The sequence below is a fragment of the Oculina patagonica genome, chromosome 11, assembly GCF_052425735.1.
Source record: "Oculina patagonica isolate OP01 chromosome 11, crgOcupat, whole genome shotgun sequence".
Taxonomy (NCBI): domain Eukaryota; kingdom Metazoa; phylum Cnidaria; class Anthozoa; order Scleractinia; family Oculinidae; genus Oculina; species Oculina patagonica.
The window spans coordinates 20,697,337-20,721,348 of record NC_135768.1 but is presented as its reverse complement, the minus strand read 5'-3'; the positions used below and the strand labels follow the sequence as shown (position 1 = coordinate 20,721,348).

At 34.8% G+C, this 24,012-nt stretch overlaps 1 protein-coding gene across 1 annotated transcript in view; it reads right to left on the bottom strand.

Annotated features, from left to right (window-relative positions):
* Positions 1 to 17,408, bottom strand: part of LOC144630099 (kalirin-like) — a 93,598-nt gene extending 76,190 nt beyond the window's left edge. Inside the window, 7 exon segments of the mRNA XM_078488386.1 lie at positions 67 to 462; positions 2,176 to 2,289; positions 9,295 to 9,396; positions 11,165 to 11,255; positions 16,495 to 16,609; positions 17,011 to 17,085; positions 17,239 to 17,408. Coding sequence (XP_078344512.1) covers positions 67 to 462; positions 2,176 to 2,289; positions 9,295 to 9,396; positions 11,165 to 11,255; positions 16,495 to 16,609; positions 17,011 to 17,085; positions 17,239 to 17,305 — 960 coding nt within the window. The 5' untranslated portion in view covers positions 17,306 to 17,408.
* Between the last annotated feature and the right edge of the window lie 6,604 nt (positions 17,409 to 24,012).

Sequence of the window (24,012 nt, the reverse complement as noted above, 5' to 3'; positions counted from 1 at the left end):
TAAATTATTAGCCTGATCCCACACAAATCAAGAAATCAAAATCTGAAAGAAATTTTCTCACTTTACCTTTTCCGCATCCTGTTGAAACACACGGTACTGAAAACACTGATCCAGTTTTAATTTCCGCAGATTCCATAACTCTCTCAACTTCTGCCGTTTTGAATGTAACCCTTCCACTAACTCGTTGATCTGAAGCTCCGCTTTCTTCACATCCTCTGCCGTCAAACTATCCACATCTTCTCCATAGCTTGGACTTTTTATTGTGTTGCGGATTTTCTCACCCTCCTCTTGTAACACTTCCACAGGAGCTTTGATTATCCACTTCTTCACATGCTGATTGTGTTTAATTTGATTTTTGAGTTCTTCTAGTGTATCTGCAAAATCTTCTCGGTCTAATCCATCTTGTATCTCCTCTAACTTGGCTAATAACGACGAGGCTTCATAAAGAAATTTTTCCAGTGCCTGTAAAAGAAACATGGACATCTTACACATGTTGTCAAAGCTCCTCAACAAACTAGCGCCAAGTTCTTGTGGCATGACTTTATTTTCTTAAGAACCTAAATACAACTGTACTAAAATAATAAAATGATTTTGACAAAATGTTTGTTTTGTTACTATATATTGTCATGTTTTAATCATATTTGTTGGTCTGGGTAATTACCTATCAAGAAGATAAAATCTTATGCTACTTTCCCAGTGGCTACACAAAGGCTTTAAACATCTGTTTATAAAGAATATCTTGTTATAAGTCAAAACACTGTAATTGTAATTAAATTTAAATTCATCTTATCTGAAATCAAGCTTCTTTTAGAAAGTTAATGCACTGATTATCAATCAGCCTTACAGAAAAAAATTCATTTTCTTTGTTGTGTTGTAAGGAAAATAGGGAATTCTAATTGCATTTCACAATCATATGAACCCTTGTGCATTATGTTTTACTTCATCTAACATGTACAACGTAAGCACATGCAGTGTATAAGTTGTTTTCCTCACTCATGCAATAAAAGTGATATTTATAATCTTGTAACAATGATCCTTCTATCATTCCTCAGCTGTGTGTGTCAACAGGTGGTCTTAATTTCGATCTCAGGTCTAACATCAAATTTATCTACTTTCATTAATCAGGTTTTATAACAACAATTTGCACTATTTTCTGTACAAGTTTAAAATGTAACATGCAGGTCGTTAAGTTATACACTGATCTTCAGGTAGTCATAAATTGAAATCAATACTTATGTGTATAAATATAAAATATTGTTTCAAGAACTCCTTTATTAATTGATTCAAACTGACAAATGCCTTTCAATAATCCTATTTGTATAAAAAAACCCCTCCCCCCAAAAAAAACCTTTTTTTAAAACCGGAAAGGGGAACCAAAAAACCGAGCGGAGACGCACAAAAAAAAACCGCGCGGGCTAGGAAACCCATTACAAAAATCACAGTGATAGTTTAAATAAATTCTAAGACTACAGCCAAAAGTATTGTTATGATTATGTTATTTGAAATTTAACTTTTTACATTACTAAAGAAAAGAAAACACACCATTTCAATTATAAAAAAAATTGTACAATGCAATCAGTAGAAATAATTAGATTAAGTGATCCAAGATTATTAGTAAAGTATCAATGACAAAATAAATTTAAACAATAAACCAAAAAAGACATAAAGCAAAGACAGATCATTCGGCGCTACGCACTATAGAACTGAATGAGTGACTGTGACCAAGTCATGATTGGTTTTCTGTCTGATTGTTAAAAAGGGGGTAGGAGTTTTTTAAACCAATCACAGAGCATACCCTGCTCAAGCCCAAAGTACCGGATTTAAAATTACTGTAACAGTGGAATCCCAAATTCTCAAACCTCTAAGGGAAACGAAAAAATTGGTTCGAGAAATTAGAGTGTTAAAGAAACTGGGGGTAAAATTGCAGTGTTTGACTTAGGGAAGGGAAACCACTTTTGGCTCCAGTTATTGAGAGGTTCACGAAATCAAGGGTTCGAGAAATCAGGAGTCCATTATACTTTCGACATGCAAATTAAAAAGTGCTTTTACTAATAAAATGAGTGACCAGTTTTTTTAGAAAATCTATTTTTACTAGTCAAAGTGGCTAGCAAAATACAAAACCTGCTAAGCACAAAATAAGTAATATTTAGCCCTTCACAAGATCTCTTGACTTACCATACGCATATTGATCCACTTAGAATGGTCATACTTAAAAGAACCACCAAGATCTGAAGTCAGTTGGTCAAGGTCAATAAACTTAGACAGACCATCCAGGGACGTCAGTGCCGTCTGCAACAAAATTATAATGTTATTCATCATCGTATATAAATAATTCATAATCATCTGCAGACCATTACATGTAAAAATTTATCATCATCATCACCATAAAATTCTATTAAATATGTGTATATCTGACTGGTGTATATCTGACTGACATGAAAACTTAAAGATTTGATATAAGCACTGTAATACATATTTAACTTCTTTGGGTGGCTGGTATCTGCAAGGGTAATACTAGAAGCTGAAAGGTTGTCTGAAAAGAAGAATAGGTTGCTGGAAAGCAAAGCTTCCATGGCAACAATGAAATTTTGAGGATAACCTTTTGGCCAAGAATATTAACTACCAGTGCCTGTACCGATATACCAGGAAGCCAAAGGGACTTTTTTATTCTATTATCCCTCTCATTACATTTCTACAATGCTCTTTTTCATCATGAAGGTAAAAAAACCTACAGTAATAATCAAAGCAAAATTGCAGGTTACCTAAACAAATGCAATTTAATTGGTTTACTACTTGCTGTGATTAATTGATTGGTTAAACACATGTGATTTGATTAAAAAGGTAAATGTAGACTTGAAAATGTGACTTTGTTTATTTTTGTTGTTGCTGTTCTCTTAAAAAATTGGGCAACAGATATCAAATCAGTTGGGGAATATTGTCTAATGCCTGTGAATAGCAGACAAGTGAAGTAAGCCCTTAAAACAAGTCTTGTATAATTTAAAGCGAAACAGTCAAATAGTTATTGTCTACATCAACCACACAGGATTTAACATACATTGTATGAGTAGAAGGTAAAGTATCTCCAAGACCATTGTTTTTTTAGTTCACAGGCAAGTATACTCCACCAGTACCTGCTTAATATAGCCACTTCAATTTTCACTGTCAGAAGTGTTTTTGTCGTCATACGCTGAAAGCCCATAATAAAAATTAACCCATTTAGTACAGACACTGTCTGTGGTCCCTACAGGGTCTAGTATAAGTGAGGTTTGATTGAAATAAATCAAGTGGCAATTATTGTTACTTTGATCAGTTCAAAATGAAAACAGTTTCATTTAGCAACTCAAATCTTAATATTTTAAGTTAAGGGTTGCATTTTTCGAAATTATGTTCTGCAAAGAAACTTCACTGATACAACAATAATAAAAGAGAAACTTAGAAATAATGTTTTATAGTAACCAAGATTTCAAAGAACAACCAATATTAAGCTACATGTACAAAAATCAAATGAAACACACTCCTACTAGCACAATATACAGATCAAAATAAATACGTTATTCAAATACTAAAAAATAAGTAGAAATATCAGACCTGCAGGTTGATCCAATATACAAGTCAAGCACATGCCACACTTAATGTACATACACAAGTCTTAGCTAATACCAAAAGAACACAACATGTCTCGCCTGTGAGTAATGCCACTTTGTTCATTTAGCATATATATAACCACCAAAATCCTTTCTAAATCAATATATATTTAAATGGGGCTTTGCAGGTGATATATTATGCATATAAGTTAAAAGAAAAAGTGAAAATTTCTCCATTAATCAATTATTTCATTGTAAGCAGCGATCAGAACCCATGCTGAGCGATCAATTGTTTTCAATATTTATACTCAAGTTGGTCAAAACAATGACCAAAATGTTCAGCCTCATGCTGAGAAAGTCTAAAAAACAATTTGAAAATAATAACTGACTAGTTTTTTTAAAAAAAATACAGTTAGTTTTTTTGGTATATTTCCTTCATACTTTCAGTGTCAGTGAATTTCTTGAAGGCAAATTTGGATAAAAAATTATTGAAACAAAACAATGTATCAGTGAAAATTACATTCAACACGAGCAGGTGTTTTAAATAAATCTAAAATTAGTCCCAAAAGAAATTGTCTGTTAAGTTACAAAAAGCATAGTTGTAGCTACCCAAGTTCATCTAACCTTTGTCTGTATGTAATGATTTCTATTACTCTCCAGGAGAAAGCTTCATTTTGTTAGGATTTAACAAGCAATCCTTTCCATTGTTAATAATTTATTCACCAGGATGACCTAAACCTGAGCTTAGTGACAAAATCAATTTCTAAATTCTCTTAACAATTCCTTTAAAGCTAAGTGAGAATTCAAAGTATGATCAATCACTTACTTGTAGACATAATCAACATGAGATTGATAAGATCTAAGACTGTATTGAATTTCAATGTAACAAATTCAGCTGAAATCACAAAAGTGTGGGTAACATAAAGGTCTATCTGAGGAACAAATCATTAGCTAGTCTGAAGGCTACAATCACATGAGAAACTTAAAATGTTGACATTTGTACATAAACCGAAAAAGTAAGTTAATAAACAAAGTAAATTTATTTAGCAATCAGAGAAAACAGCATCTTCTAAACATGACAAAAATAATGAACTTTTGCTACATTACAAATACATCATATAGTTCTTATCCAATTGATTATTATTAATTTTTGTAACACACGTGTGGTAGTTACATTTTCAAAACTCATCAAAGGAAAAATGTTGACAATAATTGACAAGGTTTTTCCTTTCATTGTTTTCAGAATGCATCCAACAAAATCTTAAAATAATGTAGGCAACTTGTTAATTTCCTTACAACAGAAAATCAAGATCAAGAATTAAACAATAAAACTAAAGAATTAAAAAAACTTCTACCCTTACAATCAACAATGAGACAAATTATTTGGCTTTGCTATAACTCTCCCTAATTCTTTGGAAATAACTCTTATTCAACACAGAAATTCTAAAAACAGGAGAAGTTCACCAATTGAAATAAAATTAATTTTTTGTACTACAGTTGAACCTCTAACAGATACTAAAGGGACAGAAAAAAAGTGTCCATATTATGTATTACATGTACACTAGCCTGTTCTAGGCGTTCAGTTAGTTGGGAAGCGCGAAAAACGGCGAGCCTTAGTCCCCTCGCCATTTTTTTGCTCGCCGTTCCTCGTGCCGCTTCCCAACTAACCGAACGCATGGAACAGGCTAGTATTACAGAGGTAGAGTTAGTTTTAATTTTGGCCCCTATCGGACCAAATAAACTGTTCGTAATAAGGAGCTCTCCTTATTATAGAGGTGTCCGTAAGGAGGCTGGAGAGGTTCCCCAGCATAAACAAGAAGCCTTTCTGACACAACAGCAGGAAGATGGACCAGTCCTACATTAATATATATTATACATATAAGTACTAAAACATGAAATTTTACTGGTACTGTGACATAAAATATAATGTAACAATAAATTAGAACTAAGTGTACTCAGATACAAAATTACAGCTGAAATAAGGGTACTAAAAATCCTTTAAATCAGTTCATTTAATTACTCGAACACTGTCAGAAAAGTTCGTCAACTTGCAGATGTTGTACACAAAACCACCTGTGTAAAATAAGTGTACCTGCAATTATCATAATTAAAATTTAACTTTTTACTGCTATCAGTGGTGAACCCAAGTAATAATAATTTCGTAGTGTAAAACTTAAAAAAATATAGTTCATAATGTAGTCTTCATTATAGAGACTGTAACCATAAATTATTGATTCAACATTACAGTGAATATTTTAGCATTAAGATTTACAAAAAATCACACAACATTGGCATAAAATCTTTTTTTAAACAAAGAACTAGCAAAATAATGAATTAAAAGTGGTTGAATTGTGAAATGCTTCTAATATTAGAAAGTCAACATTGAACAGTCGTGTAGTTACAAACTGATTGTAAATTTTTTCAACAGTATAAAACATAACACTAACCTTTGATTTAAGCTTGACCTGTGTTTAAAATGCCTACTAATTGAACATCTTAAGAGAAATGGGAACAGAGGGCTAACCAGACTGTGCCAAGTCGTTAAATCACAGCCTCGGGGGGAAATGTCAAAACACAGGTTGAAACTCGAAAAAATAAATTTATCCTTTTAGGCAGCAGTGAAACGAAATATAAGATGAAATCTTAAAACTTAAACCAGTTTAGACTACTTAAATCAAGGGCCACAAATGTAACTACAGACATGGGGTGAAAAGCACATCTTTAGCTACATGCTAAACAAAGAACCTACCAAAATATTTACAAACAGAGGGATTGTGGTTTTAAAATACAGCAGCCGGTAAAAGCAAACTTAAATTTGAATAAATGAAATAGAACCAAATCTGAATGTAAAGACACAAAGTCGTAACGTTTCAGGCCTTAAGTAGGAACACAATCATGTTTCAACTGATAAAATATCTTTGTGTTTACTGTTAGTAAATACATGCAATTCACGCATGATTAACTGCAACTGGCCAAGGACAGATTATCAAGCTTTCTTGCTTAAAGACTTATTTACCCAAGTAATAAATTTACCTTATAGATGAATTGATTTCAACACAATTTGTCCCAGACGTAAAGTGGTTGGTTAAAGCAATTGAAGAGATAAATCAACATTTTTTTCATCAGAAGGCCATCAAATACAAATTTAGCAAGACTGGTTTGTGACAGCAGTGATTGTATTAGAAGGTGCTTCCTGTCTTAAAATCTCATCTGCATAAACTAGTGTGAGTCAATTTTCTTTTGTTATGATTATAAAGGACAGTTTGACAATAGCTACGATCATTATGTTGTGGCCTTAGGCAGCCAACTGACCCATAAAGCCACCGACGCGACATGTGTATTCAGAATACTACATTTAAATAATAACTTAGAGCTGTAGTGAGCTACATGTAGCTAATGAAAAGAGCCACTTCATAAACAGCTGTTTGGACTCATCAGGAAAACTTCCTTTATCAATATTATACAGTCTTCAAATTGCCAACAAAGGTTAGATACCCCCAAAAAAAATTACAAATAATTCTTAGCTCTTATTTAGCTGACATTGTTAAAATTTTATTCATATAAAGGTAAGATATTATAAGCTAGATCAGAATTTTGAAAATCAGTGTTAAATACTTGACTTTTGGCCTAAAATGAACTCTTGGTATTAATTAAGAAGTGAACATAATATCAGATTTGAAATAAAATATACACAGTAAATCTCTTAAAATATTTGATGGATTTAAAAGCTAAAATGGTCTATAACGCAATAAACTGAAAGGATCAATTTTAAAGGCCACTTTAAATGTAGGCATACATGATGTGTTGCTTATGCTTTCTTTTTTGTGTTCCCAAATCTCCATCTAAACAAATAATTTTCTTTTTAAAAAATATGATATTAAAATAAATGTATACAATGTAGTAGCCCCTGACTTAGTAAGTCAGTCGCAAATCTGTATTACAGTCTAAATTAGAGGATTTTAAGATATTAGGATTTGATTTTCTTATCAAATTTTGACCAAGCACAAAGGTTGAAAATTTTAAGTACATTCCTATTTTATAATATAAACCTTTTCTTGTTACTTGGCATACACAATCCCAATGTCATGAACAGTTTTGGTTCTAGATAACATGTACATGAAAACAAATAAAAAACCTGCCTAAATTTAGAGCATCTAGAATGCAATTCAGTCACCATAACTAACCTCTTAATTCACAGTTTCATATGGCAACAAGAAGCAACTGTCTAATAAATAGTATATAGACAGCATAAATATAGCTAAGGCTTTTGGATATAATAAATACTGTACAACAGATAAATACATTGCTATATATAAGCTTAGTCATAGATTCGAATTGCAAAACTTTAACGAGATTTTATGCTGTAAGAACCATAAAATTTGGAACCAATATCAAACAATTATGAAAACAAAAAATTATTTTAGCTACATGGTTAATTCAATAATAGACCTCTTCAGTATGATACCCTTGTATATTTACGTTGGCTATTCAATATAATTCACATCAGGCACCCAATCTGCAGTCAAATACAAACTAATGTTACGTCTAATACCGGACAATACCAATTGTTGTTGATTACTTGAATTTGCAACTGGCAAAATAATTTGACTTAAGTCCTTTGCGTTCAACCCAAAGCTTGTACAATGTACCTATTCGTACTGTTAACATAAAATTCTCAATCAATAACTATGTACAAAGACAAAAGCTATACGTATTTATACAAATACAGAACTCTTCACACTAACCTTTATCATAAGGTATGGAAATTAATCTCAGGATACATGTATAAAGCTGACCACAAACACATAGAGCACATTTTCTGCCATAAGATTGCTTTTGTAGAAGAGATAAAGCCCTGAACATATCTTACAGTCCAACATTTTTTTGTTTACTTTATCAGCAGCGAATCAAAGCCGGTTATGTTAAGAAGAGAGAGGCTCATCTCTCGGAGAACATGATAGCCACATGGATGAAAAGCTTTCAATAGAGAAGTTGTTACCACAAAAATTTGGAGAATGTCATGCAATACCACAAGACCTAGGGCAGAGCTCAATTGAAATTATCCGGAAATTGACTCAAAACCATAAAAATTTCACAATGCAGTAATCTCTTAGAAAGTTCAGTGTTCAAATCCTGGAATAATAGTTTTGAGAAAAAGGTTTGAGAAACAATCTTATGTGACAGAACTTTTAAATGCAGACAGTTTGAACTTGGGTGAATTAGGACAATTGTCTGACATCCATCTACTTGATAAGAGTTTCAAATTTCACTTCAACAATGTATGGGCCATTGTTATAGATTTGTCAACAAATCCAGACATACAAACATGAAGAGCTCCAGGGTGACAAGGATATCAGCAGCATTTCTTTGTCAAAGATACTCTGCTATAAAGTTTGACTGTTAACGATCTGAAAGCTGTAGCTGCCATTGACAACAGCATATGCTCAAACTCAGCATTAATGAGAGAAGGTAAAAATTGTGACAAAAATAATGTGTTGATTTAAGAGATATGCACCATATTGATGCTAAGTAAAAATACCTGTTAGAGTAAAACAAAATAAGATAAACTAGAGAAATGTATGTTATGAACTGAGTACACTGTATTTGACTTTTGATAATTATGAGTAATTTTATGCAGATGAAACACATCAGAGTAGCCTAAATGTGTTTCACATTGCATGTGTTATAATATTACAGTGTATTTCAATACCTCGAATAGTAACTTGGAACTCCCAAAGGACGCTCTGCTTCTTTCCCAAAATCCGTCTGGTTTTAGTAGGTAAACAGTGTGTATCTTAGCTATAAAACACTCCTGAAAATATGCACAAAGCAAGGAAAATCTGTTAGTACCAGTCTCTTATACTTTTTACAAGGAAACAAACACACTTTTATTATTAGAATATTCATGAAGTAGTTCCACAAGACAATTGAACTAAAGTTGTCCTGATAAATTTAGAAAATTAATTGATTAAAAAAATGTGAAAAATGGGTCATAGCTGACTGTGGTCAACTTTAACAACTTCCTTATAATTCAACAGCCATCCGGGATATAACAGTTGATTAAATTTTGACCGACATGATATGTACATTTATTTGTTAACTTAAGACAATATGTACAAAGTTAAATACACACTATTTGTTGCATGGTCAGTTTTGTAGAATGCACGTAATCTCAAATCAAGGAAAATTGAAATAAAAAGTTTGCAGTATAAATGACATTTATTACTTTTACTTCATAACAAAATCGCCATAGGTGGTAAAATTGCCAGCAGTGTTTTAAGTAATCAACTGATCAATCAATCAATAAAAATTCATTGTTCCTCTTTATTAAAATCATCAGAGGTGCATTCATCAATTTTACAACACATTACTTAATTTATTGTTTTGCATATGGGAAAAAACAAAATTAATTTCAATTATGTAAAATACGTCAAAGGAAAAAATTAGCCAAATTATAAAACCACAAAATCAATTTAAATTATGTACAATACATCAAAGGAAAAAATTATATAACCGCAAACAGGGTAGGTCAAGATCAACAAAAGAGGGAGAACATAAGATATAGATCACATCAATTAACAACTTATTTTTGAGTTTGCATTTACATGTACCATATATGTTGCGGTTTTATTTTGGTTTTGGCTTGACATTGTTCAAAGTTTGATTTTTTTTTCTATTATGGTTATCTATTTTCTCATTAAACAAAGGCAAATAAAAATTAACCTGGTTTATTAAATAATTTTAATTGAACCAAAAACAAATCATAACCACAGCAAAGAGGCCTTCCTTTCTGAACCTCAACAAATATTTTCAACCAAACCAATGTGGCCGCCAATTTTTTTTACAACTGCAAGCGCCCCCGCAAATAAGCACTCACCCTTGATATGGTATAAGAATAGGACTGGTCAGATTTCTTACAAAAAAGGTGCCTATTACAAGGCCGCTATTAGATTCTAAAGAAAGTTAGTGAAATAATTATCAACTGGAGCCTGATAGTCCTAGGTAACTAGATCTATGGAGGTGCTAAATTGTATAATTCAACTTTAAAGTATTAAATTTCTACATTTTTACAAAAACGAGATGAGAATGAAAAAAGAATGGCCTGCAGTTAATTACTGTCAAACCTGGCATTAAGACCAACCTGTTATAATTGTAAAGAGAACCCTGAACATTTAACTGTGTATTACCATTTTTTTGGTGGGAACAAAAGCTAAATTAATTTCTTAACTGAAAACACCTTTAATCCGACCACCCTGTCAATGTGACCAAGGACCACCTGTTAGAGTCCCCAACCTTTATTTATTTTCTTATTAAATTAATACCAAATAAGTCAAAAAGAAAATAAAAATTAAATTTGTGTTAATTTAAAGGGATTAGTACTAGTATCAATTTTGGACCTCAGTGAGTGTACCCAAAAATACAAATACCCTGTTAACTATGAACATACATACAAGTATATTATTCTGAACCAAGAGTTATTGTACGTGTATAATTAACAGAGTTGCAAAGCTAATACTGAAGAAAGGTTTTTCACTAAGTGATAATAGTAATGCAAATCTAAGTTTGGGACAGGCACTAACCTGTAAAGCTTTTAGCATAGGCTTGGCCGAGAGCCAAGTACAGCCTCGCATATCCAGCACAAGGCTAAATCCCAGTTCTCGTTCATGATCACTGAAATTTAAATCAAACAAAATATTGTTAATTTAAATGGTTTTAAGGTATCGAGATGGACAAGTTTTTTACAATTATATAAACAATAACAATTCTTGCAGGTCACTTCATGTAATAGATGGCTGGTGGGCAGATTTAACTTATAAATTTGTATGTGTATTGTGGCACATAATAATTGAAACTCCAAATGCACCCACTGAAAATTTCTTTATGAGCTTACACTGTATACAAGCCTTATGTCCAGAGATCACTTTTATGAGCTAAGCACGGTTTCCACAAGATATTAATTGCCAGGCATAACTAATCGATGATCAATGACATCAATTGGTAATCAATGAGTAATCGATGGGTAATCAGTTGATTAGTCATTGATTATTGGCGATGATCAATGAGTAATCGATGAGTAATCGAAGCCCCAAAATTTTGTGGCCTATCGATTACTCATCGATGACATCGATTACTCATTGATGTAATTGATTACCTATTGATGTTATTGATTACTCATCGATGACCCATCGATTACTCGTCGACTATTATACTGCGCACAAAAGACACATTTCTTGCTTTCTTGTACCATTTTTTTCGTTTGTAATTTTTAAACCTGTGTTAGACGCATTTTTCTTTATAACTGGCGTTGCTGTTGACGACGAAATTACGCCTTCACAAAAGGTCAAATAACCTTCCGTTATGTTGAGACGTGAAGTGCTAATCACAACTACAGATGATTCTCAATTGTGCAATATTTCACTTTACCCAACTCTTTATTTAATAACATAACAACTGGACAGGAACCAGGACAGGAACCAACCAGTCTGAAAATGAAACTAACATGTACAGGTACGCTAACAAGAATCGACTACGTGGTTACAGATTTTGTTCGGTGCATATTTGTCAGCAGAGTAAAACTGCTTCTGCTTAGGGAAACAGCCGTCATAAGCAGTTACAGTGCGAACCGGAACAGCTGCAAGCACTTTTACTGTTTGTGCCGCGCTTTTTTAACGTGTAACCATGGGTCATGATACGGTTTTCAGCCACTAGATGATATCGATGAGTAATAAAAGAAATCAATGACTAATCAATGACTAATCGATGCAATCGATGACTAATCGATAACCAAAAATTTTGTGGCCTATCGATTAGTCATCGATTACTCATTGATCATCGGCAATAATCAATGACTAATCAATTGATTACCTATCGATTACCTATTGATTACTCATTGATTTCATTGATGTCATTGATGTCATCGATTAGTTATGCCTGGTAATTGATGAGACCTTTGCAAAATCTAGTCATGTGACATTGTCAATCATGAGAAATTGACATGATGGAGTGCAACAAGACTGGTACAGAAAAGATTGTCAATTTGTTGAGATCTTATAAATGTGGGTTTGAAAGTTTGTAATCTTTAAAAGATTTGTATGGAAAAAGTTGTTGAACAGCAACTCTTGCTACCAACAACTTCTTCATAGATCTTGAATCCAAGCAACTCGATATTTCAATAATTTGGTCTACCCAGTGCATGGCAGTGCATGGCACGCTCAAGTCATGATACCTAACCTTAACCTAAGTTACACAACAGATTATACGGTAATCTTAATTCCATCTTTAGTATAATTTTGGAGTTAAGAGCTACATTTATGGCCTTGTTGATGCGTAAATTAAAAACTAATTCACCATACGTAAAGAAAAACAAAGGTTTAGGAACCTTAATCAGAGATCGAAAAAAGTGTCATCCAGTTGTCCAGGACAAGTAGGATTTCCTGCCGGGGCAGGTAACTGTTCATTCTCACTTGCCCTATAAGCAAGGGCCTAGGCAAGTTGTCTGCCGACTACAGTGTAAATCGTGAAGAAAAAAGTAAACTGAGCCAAGCATGCCACTGCCCTGGGCAAGCAAAATGTGAAAGCTGCTTGTCTGAAGGCAGACCTCTTAACCTCAAAGCACTGGAAATCTGGAGATTGAGGTCAAAAAATCTGGAGATTTCAGTAAAAACCGGGAGATTGATCAACTGGCGGACAAAAATAACTAAAAGAGGCCTAAAACCAGGCGCTAATCAAATGACTTATTGCTCTGTTTACCGTGAGATTTCTGTTTCTCATTGTGAGATTGAAGTGAAAACCGTGAGTCTCACGACAAAATCGTGAGACTTGAGAGGTCTGTGAAGGGCAAGTTGGAATTCAGGCTTTTCTTGGGCCTGTTAATGGTACTATGTTTGTCTAACAACTCGGTAAGCTAGGTAAAATAATACTTCTTTGTCAAATTCCGTAACCTTTGCCTCCAATAAAAATTATGTTTATGCAACTATTGAAATCTCTAGCATTAAGTACATGCATAAGTACTATAATTAATAAAAGACTGATGGTACCATCTAGATGAGGTTGAACATCTAGATTTACATTCTTATTTGTTTCCTTTGAAGCTCGCAGTAATGACAGATTTATAGCCACTTACAATAACCCTGTGAAACCACTTGTCTATGACCTCCTAACCCTCTAAATGTTCATGGCTTGTGCACATACAAAAATGTGATTGTCTGAATTTGTATAAACCCTTTTAATCATTCGCACACCAGACAATCTGTGTGAAGGCTCCTTACTGACTAGTCTTATACATACAGCCCTGGATTACGCTTTCTTAAAAGATTCATTACTAGCAGTTCTTTAAATTACTCAGACAAGAAAAAACACAAGGTGTTAATCATGAAAATTCACCTTTACAAACTTAATTAAAATCTGTCAACAAGACCGCTTCATTTTGCAGGTTTTAGAATTACGAGAATTTAAAAATCGTCACTACAATGAAAAATCACTACAATTCTAAATTTTAAACTATGCAAAAGATTCTAAGAAGCAAATATTTTGGATAAATAAGAATGCCACTTTAACAAACATTTTTTGTAAATCTGTCAACACGACCTCCTTGTAAAGATGTAATGTGTTTTTCAGATTTTACAGTTGAGACAATTTTCAAGTTATTGCTAAAATGTCAAATGACTATCAGACATCGTCACTTTCTACCCCAGCGTCTCCTGCAAGAAAATAAATTCAATCTGGCTGATAATTATGAATGTATCCGGTTTTGACATTAGTTCAAAGCAAAAATACAAATCAGACGTCAAAAGATTTCACATGGATTGAGCATTAAAGTGACCCATGTTTGGTTTCCTATGGTAAAAAAAGCAAAAGAAAAACACCAATATTGTGAATAAGCTTTGATAGTACCTCAGTTATATCTCCAAATGCACTCAAATAAAAATCGTTTCGGCACAGTATATAAGCAACACATCCGCAAAATGAAAAGACAAGAAACTCTATAGAGAAGATGTTCGCAGCTTGCTATCACAATAATTTCAATAGATCAACATACATTTTACTAAAAGTTACATTTTGTTTTGAATACACTACAAATCAGACAAAATTCAATTGTGGGTTTCTACAACCTCCAGCAGACTTTTCACCGATGTGTGATATCAAAAACAGCGTGAAGCCTTCATAACTCAAAGTCATTCCACAATGTGGGCGAACAAAACTAGAAAATATACTTGACCGAAGCTATTTAAAACCCTACCATATTGTGTTGAGACAAAGCACTTTCAAAGCATCACAAATAATGTTTTTTCCAGCATTTTGACGTAGTAAATCTCTACAAAAATAACAGGTGTATTCCTAAGAAATTTTCAACATGCAAATTTAGTTACAAGATTGTCAATAATATTGGTTACTTACACTGCGACCAAGGATAATTTGTGTCCGTCCAATTTACAAAACAAAAATTCACCTCAGCAGTAAAGTATACAGTTTTGGATGCTGTTTATCGAAAACACTCACACCTCAAAATAATTTCTTACAACAATAATGTTTGTACAAGCCGAAAAAGATTTTCAAGAATAAATAATTAATTCAATCAATCTTGAATAACCTGGAAAAGTTTTCAGTAATAAGGTACATTACTAGTGAGGGTAATTGCATTAAAGAAATTAATTTTTTTTCGATTTGATCAGCCGCGAAAGAATACTGAAAGCTTACAAAAAAATTGTTGGAAATTACGATTCACAAAATAACTGGCTATTATATCAAGTGTAGTACAATAATAACTAAATGCGAAATCAAAATTTTACACGATAAAGAAGCTAAATTACTTTAAAACCCGTATATTTAAATGCTGTAAGCGTTTTGAAGCTGTTCTCGACGAAAAACAAACTAGGAATTTGAAAAGTGGACGGAAAGGTTGATTGCGTGAATTAGACGAAAAAAAATCGCGTTAATTATTTAGTGAAAGAAATTTACAAAAGGCAAAATATACGTACTAAAACCACTTGCAGACAGAAATCAAAACAAAACTGGCACGAAATATTCAGTAATCGCATTTTTCACTGAGCCCCATTTAGATGTAAACGCTCTTAAAACAACAAAGACGGCTAAAGTAAACAGTGCATGAAAATAACTACACATTCGTGAGTTTTCTGTCATGCAATAAATTTCTAGTCCTATCATTCGATCGTGAAAATATGCAATCAAGTGCTACGCAGATTTTTGACGAAATTTTGCGCATGATTTGTTCATCCTGCAGAGAAAAGGCTGCGAAAACGCGATCTAAACTTATTGATGTCTACAAATTATACTTATGGGAAAGACCTTTTTGCCCTAAGGGAGGTTGACAGTTGAGATTAAGAAAAATTTTGACAACCCGCGCAAAGAAGGGTGATGCTCTTAAATTCGATCTTTATTGGAATCACTCAGCTTGCATTAGCCAGATTCTATGAAGAACTGCTGCCAGGGTGTTCCATTACAGAAATTTCTTAGAATTTTTATACCCCAAATCTTGAAGTGTCACTTAAAATTTTTACTCTGTGTCCACACAAGACAGATGTGTATTATTCCAACAGCGCGCGTGACAAATTACACTTCGCGGCAAGCCTGGCCTCATATCTTTGAATTACGATTTCACAAAATAAAAACATCTATTAAACTAACCACTTTTCTTATCAGGCTTTCACATCTCTCAACATTTTAATCGAATATACGGCTCTTCAAAATGACAACCATAGATCAATTCACGAGTTTTGCCCTAATATCAACAATACCGCAATGGGCCAAAGTGGCGAACGCTCGACCAACAGCGCTCTCTGATTACATCGACTGTTTTTGAAAACTAAACGACCACCTTACGGACAATAGCCCAGACAAAAACGCTAAAGAAAAGAGAACTTATCATGTTATTAACCAAAATTCAACAAACCTCGGTAAGCTAGCAAGATAGGCCAATAATCTAGTCAAAGACGAACGTTCGATTTCTGCTGCTTTAGACCTCGCCGGAAATGATATGATAGGTCCTCCGCGACGATCTCGTCCTCCTATAAAACAAAATATTTCATAATTTACGACTTTACTACTGTAAACCGGGGCTTTATGACATTACCTTCCTCTAAGGCAAGGCACTAACGAATCAGAAAAGCGGTACGCAAATTAGATATATCACAAACCATTAGAGATTTTCGGTGGTGAACTAAAGTTATTAAAATATCACCATAGTTATCGTTCGACGCGATTACATTAGGCATTTATTTACTCTACACGGTTTTCGTAGTGAAAGTTTATTGCTTGGGTAATCCAAACATACCAAAGAACAATCGATTATTGAAGAGAACAGGCGTATCTCCTCAGACAATTCGTAAAATAGCACTGTTGAATTCGACAATGGTTCAGGGACCGCTACAAACTCACAGCGAACGATGTTATGTCACATGGCGCTTACCGTACAAAATCGCGATTTTCTGCTGGAGTAAGTCGAGAATATCCTTAGCTCTGAGTCCTTCCCATCTGCCTTCTCCTTAAAATACGAATAATTCGGTAAAACAGAGGAAGAAACACAACGGAAAACACAATCTTTAAAAAGTTGCGCCACAATTTGGCACCACATGAACCACTCAAAACAAATATACTTTCTAACCGGCGTGTTCCGAAAACTCTCTAAAACTTTTACCTGAGCTGAATATTGAGGACAAATCGCTGTCCGATGAAGCAGTTGACCACCGTTCTGGGGTATTCATAGTGTGTTTTACCGTTCGTTCTTCATTCTATTTGCCTTTCGATGACAGTTCTGGCTACGGGAAGCCATCTTTCCTGCTATACTCCCGTATTGTAGTCGTGTGACGTCACGCGTAACGAATTTATGATAATTTATGCAAAAGTCACAACTTCTCAACCAAACTGTCATCGACAGGAAAAGATTTATATTTTACACTTGACAAAATTTTCAAGATCACCTCGGCCTATAAATACGCTCTCTTCTCGATAATTCCACTGATAAATCCACTGAAAAATAAATTACTTTTTATTTTCAAAATCGGGCGTCCCCTTCTCATACGAAGTGAAACATCCGGGAAAAGCAAAAACCGATCACTTTAGGAAATTATGAGTGAAGTTTTTCGCACATTTCGGAAGTTCAAAAATGTCTGCCCCTCGCTTGACCTTGCGACTCCGAGCTGAAAGAAAGGCCGCTATATACATCATCGCATCGCTAAGTAATACTTCAAGCGATTACGTGCGGGTTTCGGGTACAATTTTCGACCCAAAAAAACTGCCTTCTTTCATTTGTGTATTCCTTGCTTGAGAATTTCGTGAAAGTTTGTTTGGAAAAGTTCGTGAAATTCGCGTGCGCTATCTTTGTTGATGTAAATAAAAAGATATTTATCTCTCTTAACTGCAATATAGTTGATCTGATCACGCTAAAAATAACTTTGCACTGTGGGTAAAACCATTATTCTGAAACTACGCACTGCGACCAGACAAAGACGACAAAAGACCGACAGCGGTGTATTTTTTTGACGAAAACCTTAGCCCGCGCTGTTAAACTACAAAAAAACAGTTAAACAGCAAAAGGTAGGTTAGAACAAACGCAACGGAGTAGAAAAGTTCTTCACTTCGCAACTAACGGTATACATAATGTTAAATATAAGACCGGGGCTTCAAGGTTCTCAGCTTTCAATACTACATAACCACAAGTGGTTTATCGTGTTTTAATACTAATGTGGTTTGACCAAAGAAACCGTATAAACTAGAAAATGGACGATAAAGACCTTAACTCTGATCTTAAACATTTAAAATGCCACTTAGATTGAAAAAGATAGTTCTATTTTTGTTTAATTTACGGGATGGATCTAAGCTACGGTATGCAAAGTAAAAATTAAGCGCTTTCGGCACGTTTGTAATAAGACCCGTAGCATAAAAAACCTTTATTTTAGACTTTGGATATCCAAAAGGAAATAATCCCTCTGTTTAAACCTTTGTTTGTTTTCGATTATCGTGTTGGTTGCCGGCCAAAAAGTCTGCCGATTACAGAAGAGAAATATCAAAATAACGGATGGGGCGGTGGGTGGGGGGAGTGAAGACGGGAATTGAATGTTACCACCAAAAAAAAAGGTTTCAAAAAAGCATGCTAGGTTTGAGAGTCTATTAACGCAATTCGGTGCAAAACACGAGGAAATATGCTGAAAACTGTAGAAAATCAAATACAGAAAATCAAATTTAGGGCTGAACCTTTTTTTCTACCCCCGACCGCAAGCAGAAGTTTGCCCTCCGGCGTTGAGTTCGTAAAAAAAAACCAACTCTCTCATTCTCACAGCCTAGCACGTACAGATAGCAATGAAATATAAGACTAATGATATATTTGACCTCTCTCAACACTTATGAGCAACTGAATATTAACAATGCTTGCCAGTATTTTTTTTTCTTGGCTCTATACGCGCTTTTATCAGAATATCGGATCGAGTGATTGGAGTTTTTAGGCGCCAAAGTGGACATCAAATCGGTCAATCTTAAATTTCAACCACAGACATTTTTACAAGCGAAAACATTCCGCAGAAATAAATTACGATCATTTCAAAAATAGTTAACGGGTTGAGACTTTAGAAGTCGTGAACAAGAGAAAAGTCCATTAGCTTATGCACGAAAATTGGATTAAAGTAAAAGACAATAAAACACCACTGTTGTGTTTTGTGTTTAGTTAGAAGCACGCTGTGAAGTCTGACTCGCTAATTTATGCGAAATTTATGCAAATAATCTTCTCTTAGGATATTCGCACGTGATTTATTTGCGTTGGCCGGCCCGGTCGGGAACGGAACAAATCTGATACAAATCCGGCGGAAGCAAAAGGACTTATCCTGTTTAAAGCCTGGCTTAGCGACAAATACAACAAGTGGTGAAAGAGGACAGAACTACAAGGGACAGAAAGCAAAAAGTGAATGGGGAAGAGAGGGGTCCCTAGATCACATGTTTTTCGTTCACTTTCGACTCTCGAGGTTCTACTATACGTTATAGCTAAGGTAATCATGTGCAAGCAAGCGCTGCAAAATTTATCGCAACTTTGCGCGCGAAATCAGTGCGGCTCATAACCAGAACTGGATATCTGATGACGTCACAAGAAATCGCAATATGGCCGCGAAAACTAGGCACACTATACATACTTTTTTCTGAGCTCTTTTTGCAGGAATAGAAAGCAGCCCAGGGGTGTACGCAAGGTGCAGATTAATAAGACAATGTGCGTGCCCGGGGCCTTTACTTGGGCCGTTTACGAGTCACAGTTTACAAGAATCACAGTTTACAAGACTAAGCAGTATAAAAGCGCCGCTACTTCTAATTCCAGCGAAATCTGGTAAAATTACCTGTCCTATAGCCTTAAAACTAATCACAGTTCTCCAATGCTAATTACTGTCTTAAAACCCAAACCAAACATAACAACAAACGCACGAAACTTTAATGGAGCCAATCAAAACACAAAACAAAAATACACAACCGACGCCAAGCGTTAAGAAAGCGCGGGAAAACACACGTACGTAAGTCAAGACGTCACGATTTGTTTTCAACTTGATTGGTTGAAAGTAGAGATGTTTGCTTTGATTGGTTGGAAAAGGTCCCAAATTGTTTTCGAGCCAATCACAGCATTTGCAAACGCAAATCCAAAGATTGCTTTTCGCTAGTTTCATTTCAACTAGTTATATCATACACTGGTATGTAAAGTTCTTTCATTTGTTTTTGCACTACAACTTTGAGAAAACTTGTACTTTAGAAATTGTTTGTAATCGCAACTTGTGGTATAAAATTCCCTTTAGACTGTAGTTAGAGAAATACGCAGTTATCGCACAGGCTTACGTTGGAAATCGGAGGCAGAAATTTTCCACCCCACAACATTTTGTGTCTTCGTTGGCAGAGACATCACTTCTATACAAGACGCAAAATTCAATAATTTAAAGGCTCTCTTTGTTGCGATGTTGGCGGTGAACTTCCCAAGTCAATTTATTTTATAAATCTAAAAGTTAAAAAAAAATCGGGCGCTAATTAGAATTAACTGAATTTCCACGGAAACTGAGGTACCCATTGCACCGCAAACGCCCCCACCCCCCCTTTCCTTTCAGATGTTTTGGCGCAGGCTACAGTTACAATAAGGGTTTTAAAAAACCCTTATGCGTTTAAAAAACCCTTATGTGTTTTCTGTTACAATAAGGGTTTTAAAAAACCCTTATGCTCCGCCGTTGTGTTACATTTTGTCTGAAAGCGTATATAGGAAGTTTATTTTTATTTAGCTAGACAACTCCAAAATAATTTGTTGTCAAAGATAATTCAGCTTTGCCAAGAGAGGTTATATCATCCGTTGCTTTTTCAATGCGCTTTTACTCTCTTTAGTTTCCTTTTCTAAATAAACTAAAAAGTATTTATGTTCGTTAAGAGCAAAAGCCCTTTTAGTGCAAAACCCTTTAAAGACAATCATGGATGGAAGCCATTTAAGTGCTATCGAGCAGTCATTAGAATGGGTTCTTTTTCCTTTGTTCCCTTCGTTTACTGATTTAACTTTCATTTCTTTTCGACATTATTTAACTACTTAACTTCGTATTTCTCACTTAACACAATAGTAAATATATGCTGAAATGTGTACCGGAAATTTTTGCTTATTTTTTTTGGGCTCGATTTTATAGCTAAAAGAATTCAAGAAGAAGATCAACTGAGCTTTGCACGAGCTCATCTATGGACACATGCGTGGTGATGCGACAAAATCGTGTCCTTTTCCGTATAAATAAACAAACACTGAAAATTTATCTGGGGTGGAGTTTCCGGGATAAGTACTACTTTTAGCTACTTTTCTATATTAAAACTAAGCTTACGAGAAAAATACACAATGACGCCAAATTCGCCAAAATAGTTAATCCCTCTTAAAAAATTAAAGTGCGAAATGCTACCCTTGTTGTGCTTGAGAAAGACAGGAAGGTTAGCTGTTGCGCGGTGTTTTTGGAGTCCTGGCTTGCTTTCCTTTAGTCGCTCTCGAGATATAACTCTGGACGGGATTTCTACTTTAACCAAGTTTATTACATTGTGTACTCGTCGGCTTCAGGTATCGATCTTTTCTCTATCTCTGCTCTTAACTGCTCTTCTTTCTCTGTCCTTACACCCTAAAACGACACTAATATAAACCACGCTCTAGATCCATAACTCTCAGTGATTGGTTAACGTGAATTACGTAAAGCTTTGTGATTGGTTTAACTGTAATGTTTTGGAATGGTAATCTTACATGGCAACGGCGGCGTTCTTTAATCTTGCGCGAACCGCGTTCTTACTTTTTGCTGTACAACTTACAATAACTAGCAAATAGATCAGCTTAATGGAACGGCTTAAACGCGTGAACATAAATGTAAGTTTCCCCAAATATCAATCACTGGAATTGCTGGACTTAAGCGGGTTTTCCTTCCGTACGTGATCTACTATTACAATGTTAAATTCAATAACACAAAAGGATCCAAAAGTAACATGTAAATATTTTGTGGTAACTAGGTAAACTAATTAAAGCGATCCATTGTTTATAAAGTTGAATGGAATCAAAGTTCCACAGTTCGTGCTGGTCAAAAGACCAGAGTGTCCAGAATTATCTTAAACTAAGTTAAGAACACTTAAGAACATAAATGCTAGTAATTAAAAATAGTGACCAGGTCGTTACTTGACTGTTGGGTGAACACAAAAACATTAACTGTTTAGTTCAGCTGGATTAAGTCAAACAATAGATGTTTACGAAAAGTAATCAATTCGATCTGGAATGAAAAGAAAAGGGATTAGGGCCTGGAAATTTTCCCACGTGAAACTTTTCCAGCTTGCAAAACAAAATGCAAATTGCTGCGAGAACGTGTGCAGAAGTCAGGTACAAATTCCGGGCACGTGTATGTTGCTTAGTAACGATCTGGTCATTGTACGAAAAGTACAGAACACGTTTGTAGTTCAACTAAATCAAATAAGACTGTTTGTAATTGATTAACACTTGAATCGCCTAGAATTTAAGGATGTAAAAGCTAATATGAAAATATCTAAAATTGTGTGCCAACATATTATCCCCCCCTTTCAGCAGAGTCGCCTCCGGCGACTAAAAGTAAGGGACGAGAAAACAGGAAGATCATAACAAGAACAAAATCAAATGTTTTTTGTTTGGTTTTTGAAAGCTTTGAATTTTTTTGTTTTTGATTAAATACTAACACACGAATAAAATACAATATAGAAAACAAAATGAAAAAACGACATAAAAGATGAGGCATGTTGCCTGGTATTCCTCTTATGTCTCAAGAAAAAGCCATGTTGCTGAAGGTCCCGCGAGGTTGTTCTAGGAGATGTTTTGGTACTTACTCCCTGTCAGTGTTCTGTGAGAGCAAGCGCCTGTCTTCGCTGGCTAAAGCGTCCAGCTTAGTTGAATGGCTGGTTTGAGTTCGTTTTCTCCAAAAGTACAACCACAGTGAGGTTTGAAGCCACCTTGTGTAGGAGGTGTACATGTTATTGTTGTACGAGACAAATGAATTTTGTCCTTGAAAGTTTATTTATAGCCTTGTAAAATGGCGTCAGGATTCTGCTTGTTTCTAGTGGAACTTGCGGTAGCAGTGTTTTCAGTAGTGTTTGTATTTATTGGACAGAGCTCGGCCGTGAGCTTGAATTGTATCTGTGTACAGTACATAGTAACACAGCATACAACGGCCATTGAACACTTTTCACTGAAGTAGTTTTGTTACTGTTCACTGAAGTGGTCTTTCACTGTGATTGGTGTTCGAGTGTGAGTGTTGAGGCAAAAAGCGGTTGTCAGTACAAAACGCAATACTGAAGTGGACGCTTGGAGAGTGCTCGTTCTTGTTCTTGCTTGAGTCTTGAGATGATGTGAGGTAGTTTCGTAGTAGTCAAGGTGACAAGGAAAAACCAAGCCAGTCTACATAAAAAGATACTACCTAACTTCTACACTAACTACACTAATCGAACAAAAAAAAAAGTGAACAATACAGCAAGGCTGATCATACTACGTGAAAAGTAGACTTAGTTTCCTCATATCAAAGTATACTTTATGAGTATTGAAGCACCTATACTGAACCTCGAAAAGAAATGGTATAACACCGGTATAAATTCCTGATGTTTCGTCACCATTTGGTGTGCTGTACTAGTAAAATCACAAGACTTCATCACTTCTGTGAGTCATTATTCGTGTGAAACTAGCGCAAAAGCTATGTAAAAGCAATTTGTTTAAGCCAAACTGCTTTCGCCGTTGCTATTTTCATCAGGAGGTTTCCGTCTCCGAGGGATCTTGTAGGAGTAAGGCGGCGGAAACTGCTTGAGAACTAAATCGACAGTGTTTCGAAAGAAAATGATTGGATTACTCCTAACCAGCTTACTTAAAGTGCCCATATATGCAATCACCGAAAAGCCGGGTAAACACGTTAGTTGTGGCGGTATTTCTTTCCAATAA